The 7,500-nt window shown below is 46.9% G+C and overlaps 1 protein-coding gene across 1 annotated transcript in view; it reads left to right on the top strand.

Annotated features, from left to right (window-relative positions):
* Positions 1-7,117, top strand: part of LOC311327824 (EH domain-binding protein 1-like) — a gene marked incomplete at its 3' end in the record, with an annotated part of 14,724 nt that extends 7,607 nt beyond the window's left edge. The window contains exons 2-4 of the mRNA XM_084460928.1: positions 5,466-5,523; positions 5,738-5,833; positions 7,019-7,117. Of these exons, the coding sequence (XP_084317054.1) occupies positions 5,466-5,523; positions 5,738-5,833; positions 7,019-7,117 (253 nt within the window). The remainder of the gene's footprint in view (positions 1-5,465; positions 5,524-5,737; positions 5,834-7,018) is intronic.
* Between the last annotated feature and the right edge of the window lie 383 nt (positions 7,118-7,500).

The raw sequence follows: 7,500 nt of genomic DNA, 5'->3' as shown, positions 1-7,500 counted from the left end.
AGACTAGCTCACTTCTCTCTCAGGGTAGTGTAGAATGTAGCTCACTTCTCTCTCAGGGTAGTGTAGACTAGCTCACTTCTCTCTCAGGGTAGTGTAGACTAGCTCACTTCTCTCTCAGGGTAGTGTAGAATGTAGCTCACTTCTCTCTCAGGGTAGTGTAGACTAGCTCACTTCTCTCTCAGGGTAGTGTAGAATATAGCTCACTTCTCTCTCAGGGTAGTGTAGAATATAGCTCACTTCTCTCTCAGGGTAGTGTAGACTAGCTCACTTCTCTCTCAGGGTAGTGTAGACTAGCTCACTTCTCTCTCAGGGTAGTGTAGAATGTAGCTCACTTCTCTCTCAGGGTAGTGTAGACTAGCTCACTTCTCTCTCAGGGTAGTGTAGACTAGCTCACTTCTCTCTCAGGGTAGTGTAGACTAGCTCACTTCTCTCTCTCAGGGTAGTGTAGAATATAGCTCACTTCTCTCTCAGGGTAGTGTAGACTAGCTCACTTCTCTCTCTCAGGGTAGTGTAGACTAGCTCACTTCTCTCTCAGGGTAGTGTAGACTAGCTCACTTCTCTCTCAGGGTAGTGTAGAATGTAGCTCACTTCTCTCTCAGGGTAGTGTAGAATATAGCTCACTTCTCTCTCAGGGTAGTGTAGACTAGCTCACTTCTCTCTCTCAGGGTAGTGTAGAATATAGCACACTTCTCTCTCAGGGTAGTGTAGACTAGCTCACTTCTCTCTCTCAGGGTAGTGTAGAATGTAGCACACTTCTCTCTCAGGGTAGTGTAGACTAGCTCACTTCTCTCTCAGGGTAGTGTAGACTAGCTCACTTCTCTCTCAGGGTAGTGTAGAATATAGCTCACTTCTCTCTCAGGGTAGTGTAGAATATAGCTCACTTCTCTCTCAGGGTAGTGTAGACTAGCTCACTTCTCTCTCTCAGGGTAGTGTAGAATATAGCACACTTCTCTCTCAGGGTAGTGTAGACTAGCTCACTTCTCTCTCTCAGGGTAGTGTAGAATGTAGCACACTTCTCTCTCAGGGTAGTGTAGACTAGCTCACTTCTCTCTCAGGGTAGTGTAGACTAGCTCACTTCTCTCTCAGGGTAGTGTAGACTAGCTCACTTCTCTCTCTCAGGGTAGTGTAGAATGTAGCTCACTTCTCTGACAGGGTAGTGTAGAATGTAGCACACTTCTCTGACAGGGTAGTGTAGAATGTAGCACACTTCTCTCTCAGGGTAGTGTAGACTAGCACACTTCTCTCTCAGGGTAGTGTAGAATGTAGCACACTTCTCTCTCAGGGTAGTGTAGAATATAGCTCACTTCTCTCTCAGGGTAGTGTAGAATATAGCTCACTTCTCTCTCAGGGTAGTGTAGAATGAAGCACACTTCTCTCTCAGGGTAGTGTAGAATGTAGCACACTTCTCTCTCAGGGTAGTGTAGACTAGCTCACTTCTCTCTCAGGGTAGTGTAGACTAGCTCACTTCTCTCTCAGGGTAGTGTAGAATGTAGCACACTTCTCTCTCAGGGTAGTGTAGAATGTAGTTCACTTCTCTCTCAGGGTAGTGTAGAATGTAGCACACTTCTCAGGGTAGTGTAGAATATAGCACACTTCTCTGACTCGGTAGTGTAGAATGCGGTCACTAATCCCGTTGTCTGGTTAAATCATGCGGTGAGACCTAGAACGCACGCACATGGTTTTGTTTACATAACGATCAAATAAATATTGAGGTAGAAAAAAATAAAAAATGTGGATAGGCCTACTTTGGGCTGCATTTGATGGATGAAATGTATTTAAATGGAAACTGTACTGCTATACCAGCTGCGATAGCAAAATAAAAAAGATTGGTATGGGTATAAATGGCTGACACATGATCAGTGATCGGTATCGGACACAAAAAAGCTTATGGGGAATCCCTGATCTGTCTGTCTCCTAGAGGACACAAGAGACCAATCTGTTTGCACAGTGCTGCCTGTGTGTGTGTGTGTGTGTGTGTGTGTGTGTCCCGTGACAAGACGAGCTGTGACTCGCCTTTGGACAGTACCAGACAGTTACAAACATCCAAGAAAAGAGTCTCTCACATCCGTTTAACCCTTCTAATACGACCCCGTCACCGGCAACATTTTAAAAATATCTAACAAATATTTAATAATATAAAAAAAATATCTAACAAATCTAAAAAATTCCTCACTCCAACACTTGCTGAATGCTGAGAAACTGCGCTTTCTAGTATTATAGGGAAAATCCAATTAATATTCGATTATGTTGTCACTTTATTTTCAGGGTTAAAAGGGTTTAACACCGTAGCCTTCGCATAAACGGTTCACACTGACAACACTCACTCTCCACTAGACTGAACCCATTACTGGCATGTCAGAGAACTGAGTCGCATAGATCTCTTTGAGAACAAGGAGTGTGTGTTGGGGTGTGTACGGTGTGTGTGTGTGTGTGTTGGGGTGTGTACGGTGTGTGTGTGTTGAGTGTTGTAGGCCTGCTCTAAGAGGCCGTTGACCATAAGCAACAGATGGACCTGTATTCCTGAGGGGGTCAATGACAGCGCCACGTGGAGTGGAGTGGACGCATGTGTGTGTGAGTGTGTGTGTGTGTGACTTGAGTGATGAGATAAGTGCTCTAATGAGCAAGGCCGAGAGTGTGTGTGTGTGTGCACGTGCACGAATGCCTGCCTGTGTAGACCGGTTAATGAAAATTACACTGCCATTCAAATGAAACCCTCAATACTAATCACTAGTTATGCACCGATGACCGGCATCGATCGGAACCAGATGGTTACCGATTTATTTTGTATTTTGGCCGGTCTAAGAAACAACTTATGGTGCATTCGCTTGTGGTCGGAGGTGGCAAGTCGTAAGTGGCAAAATACCTACCTCCGACCTGTGTGCATTCGAGCTATAGCGAAGGTTACGATGATGATATGATATGATATTGACGTCAGCCGGCAAATCTTGAAACAGCTTGACACTGTTTATCATTCAGCCCTTTTCTTTCATTCTTTTTATTTATTTATTTTTTATTTATTTATTTTCTTCATTTTAGAATGCTTCAGTTTGAGTTGTATCAGGCAGAGTTTTTGCATTTGATCGATTTTAATATGTATAGTCTTTATGATTATGTTATTAATGTGTGATGTTTTTTTTGTTCGTGCTTTGCTTTGTGACCTGGCCACCATTGAAAGTGAGACCCTGGTCATGTGACCTGGCCACCATTGAAAGTGAGACGCTGGTCATGTGACCTGGCCACCATTGAAAGTGAGACCCTGGTCATGTGACCTGGCCACCATTGAAAGTGAGACCCTGGTCATGTGACCTGGCCACCATTGAAAGTGAGACGCCGGTCATGTGACCTGGCCACCATTGAAAGTGAGGCTGTGTTCCGAATCGCATACTTCTACTTCTTACTACCAGTACCTACTACAGCTGCCCTTAGAAAGTACGTACTTTGCAAGCAGTAGGCATCCAATTGGGACATACTACCTTGTCATAACATTGCGCCTTGAAATTTGCCCACATCCGTCGCTGTCCATAACGTGACATTCGTCTTCAGCTGTCACGACTCACACATGTGACGCACATTTCCGCTGCGCACGGGATTGTGGGTCAGAATAGCCAGAAAAGCCTGCTGGCGTGCATACTGCAAAATACGACCGGATGTAGTAGGACATCCTGGTATTTTTGCCATACTGCATGTGGCATACTATGTATTGGGACATACTACATCCTGTTTTGGCATACTATATAGTAGGGTAGTATGTGATTCGGAACGCAGCCTGAGACACTGGTCATGTTCCCTGAAGGTTAAATGCGTGCTTGAAACACACAGCAGCGTTTTGGACCAAGTGGACAACAGTTCCATCGACCGCTGAGGATGTTGAAATCACGCAGTCTGGACTGAGGGGGAATGGTGGGATGGTTTGCATTTTTCTCATAGCACAGTGTTGCACAGAGCCTGGGGGGGGGCTGTGTGTGTGTGTGTGTGTGTTTGTGTGTGTGTTTGTGTGTGTGGGGGGGGCTGTGTGTGTGGGGGTGCTGTGTGTGTTTGTGTGTGTGTTTGTGTGTGGGGGGGGGGTGCTGTGTGTGTGGGGGGTGCTGTGTGTGTGTGTGTGTGTGTGTGTGTGTGTGTGTGTGTGTGTGTGTTCTGTGCTATGGGACAATAGATTCTCTGTGTGGGGCCTTCCCTTGCAGGCTGACAGTGTAGTGTCACCCTCGTCTCTCCATCTTTCCACTCTCTCTCCTCTGACCTCCTATCTCTTCTATCTTTCTCACCCTCTCTCTGGTATCTCTTCTGTCTCTCTTCTGTCTCTCATATCTCTTCTATCTCTGACACATACAGTACGTACAGTACACTGTCTTCTCATAAGCAGTCTGCAGACGATCTATATTATATCGATATTATTTTTCGATAAATGAAATGGGTGGGGGGCCCTTAACGTGTCTGTGTCCAGGGCCCCTTTACGTGTCTGTGCTCAGGGGCCCTTTACATGTCTGTGTCCAGGGGCCCTTTACGTGTCTGTGTCCAGGGGCCCTTTACGTGTCTGTGTCCAGGGGCCCTTTACGTGTCTGTGTCCAGGGGCCCTTTACGTGTCTGTGCTCAGGGGCCCTTTACGTGTCTGTGCTCAGGGGCCCTTTACGTGTCTGTGTCCAGGGGCCCTTTACGTGTCTGTGCTCAGGGGCCCTTTACGTGTCTGTGTCCAGGGGCCCTTTACGTGTCTGTGCTCAGGGGCCCTTTACCTGTCTGTGTCCAGGGGCCCTTTACGTGTCTGTTTCCAGGGGCCCTTTACGTGTCTGTGTCCAGGGGCCCTTTACGTGTCTGTTTCCAGGGGCCCTTTACGTGTCTGCGCTCAGGGGCCCATCATGTCATAATCCATCTATGCGTGCCGCCCATACACATCCACCTGACTGTACTGTGAGTTTATATCTGACTCTTCTTGATTACACCCAAAGAGAGAGTACAACAGAGTTCAAGGATGTTTGTTTGTCATTGAAGACACAGGTAGGATGTACAATGAAATGAGCCAGAACCTCCCTCCTCGGTGTGAGTACCACCCATCCACGCCAGCAGCTTCCTAGCGCTCGTAGCTAGCTGACCTGGGGGTTCAAACGGGCACCCAAGGAGCCTCTACCATCAGATCACACTCAACATGCTTCCTTCTCACTCTGTAAATGGACTGAGCGCTTTTCCACCTTAGCGGCACTCAAAGCGCTTTACAATGGCCTCTCATTCACCCATTCACACACACATTCACACACCAATGGCGGTAGCTGCCATGCAAGGTGCTAACCTGCTCATTGGGAGCAATTTGGGGTTAGGTGTCTTGCTCAAGGACACTTCCACATGTGGACAGTCGGAGCTGGGATTCGAACCGCTGACCCTTCGATCATTGAACGACCCGCTCTACCAACTGAGCTACAGCCGCCCCAGTAAACCTGTCATGTGAGCTGATCTCTCTTCCTCTCTCTCTTTTCCAGGCAGCCAGACAAGCTGGTGGTTGTGTGGACGCGCCGGAGTCGGCGGAAATCCTCCAAGGTTTGTTTTCATGACATTTGTTCCACAAAAGAACATTTATGCTGCCAACAAAGTGGATTTCATTTCATTAACTTATAATGTGAAATGTGAATGTAAAAAAAACAAAAAACAAATTTGTAATAATGTGTGGTAACACGTTCAAATGCCTCTCGTAATGCTTCTGAAATACTGGTGCTATTTAGTTTAACTGTGTTTCCTGTGCTGTCGTCGGCAGGCTCACAGCTGGCAGCCGGGTATCAAGAACCCGTACCGAGGGGTGGTGGTCTGGCCGGTCCCCGAGAACATAGAGATCACCGTCACACTGTTCAAGGTATGACCGCAAACCCGGTGTGTGTGTGTGTGTGTGTGGGGGTGTGTGTGTGTCTGTCTATCCCCATCTCCCCCCACCATCCATCCATCCATCCATCCATCCATCCATCCATCCATCCATTCATTCATCCCTCTATCCATCCATCCATCCATTCATTCATCCCTCCATCCATCCATCCCTTCATCGCTTCATCCATCCAACCCTTCATCCATCCCTCGATCCACCCATCCCTCCATCCCTCCACCCATCCCTCCATCCATCCACCCATCCACCCATCCATCCATCCATCCATCCATCCATCCATCCATCCATCCATCCATCCATCCATCCATCCATCCATCCATCCATCCATCCACCCATCCCTCCCTCCCTCCCTCCCTCCCTCCCTCCCTCCATCCATCCATCCTTATATCCATCCCTCCCTCCATCCATATATCCATCCCTCTATCCAGCCACACATCCCTCTATTCATCCCTCTATCCCACCATCCCTCCATCCATCCCTCAAACTGGAGTGGAGAACACATGGTCTCTTACTACTGCATGTCCAAACACAGGCTGGCAAACAGTGACCAGTATCAGTGTATCAGTGTGTATTGCTAGTATCAGTGTGTATTGCTAGTATCAGTGTGTATTGCTAGTATCAGTGTGTATTGCTAGTATCAGTGTGTATTGCTAGTATCAGTGTGTATTGCTAGTATCAGTGTGTATTGCTAGTATCAGTGTGTATTACTAGTATCAGTGTATCAGTGTGTATTGCTAGTATCAGTGTATCAGTGTGTATTACTAGTATCAGTGTGTCAGTGTGTATTGCTAGTATCAGTGTGTATTACTAGTATCAGTGTGTCAGTGTGTATTGCTAGTATCAGTGTGTATTGCTAGTATCAGTGTGTATTACTAGTATCAGTGTGTATTGCTAGTATCAGTGTGTATTACTAGTATCAGTGTGTATTACTAGTATCAGTGTGTCAGTGTGTATTCCTAGTATCAGTGTGTCAGTGTGTATTCCTAGTATCATATTCTCTTAATTATTCATGAGGAAATGTCCATCTGTCCATCCAGTTAGTGTTGGAGGCTCATTATATCCATGTCATGTTTCTCTATTGAATCTCTATTGAATCTCTATTGAATCTCTATTGAATCTCTATTGAATCTCTATTGAATCTCTGTCTCCTGGTGTGGTTAGGATCCGCATGCGGAGGAGTTTGAAGACAAGGAGTGGACGTTTGTCATTGAGAACGTGAGTACCAGGCCCTGTGTGAGCTGGGGCAGTGCTGCCACCTAGTGGCCCCCCTGTATTATTACAGGACGGGAGGATGGTTGGACCATGAGGGTTTGGGAAGGAGGGAGGGGGGGTGGTTTGGACCAGGACCAGCTGATTTGGCTCAGTGCCAATTAGTGGTCTCCTGCCATCCGTTCAGCCAATGAAGAAGGAACACACACACACCCCTATCTCTAACACACACACACACCTATCTCTAACACACACACACCTGTCTCTAACACACACACACCTATCTCTAACACACACACACACCTATCTCTAACACACACACACACACACACACACACACACACACACACACACACACACCCCTATCTCTAACACACACACACACACACACACACACACACACACCCCTCTGATGCAGAGATGGAAACTGGCTC

The sequence above is a fragment of the Borostomias antarcticus genome (assembly GCF_949987555.1).
Source record: "Borostomias antarcticus genome assembly, chromosome: 34".
In the NCBI taxonomy this organism is placed as follows: domain Eukaryota; kingdom Metazoa; phylum Chordata; class Actinopteri; order Stomiiformes; family Stomiidae; genus Borostomias; species Borostomias antarcticus.
This window is presented reverse-complemented; position numbering and strand designations above follow the sequence as displayed.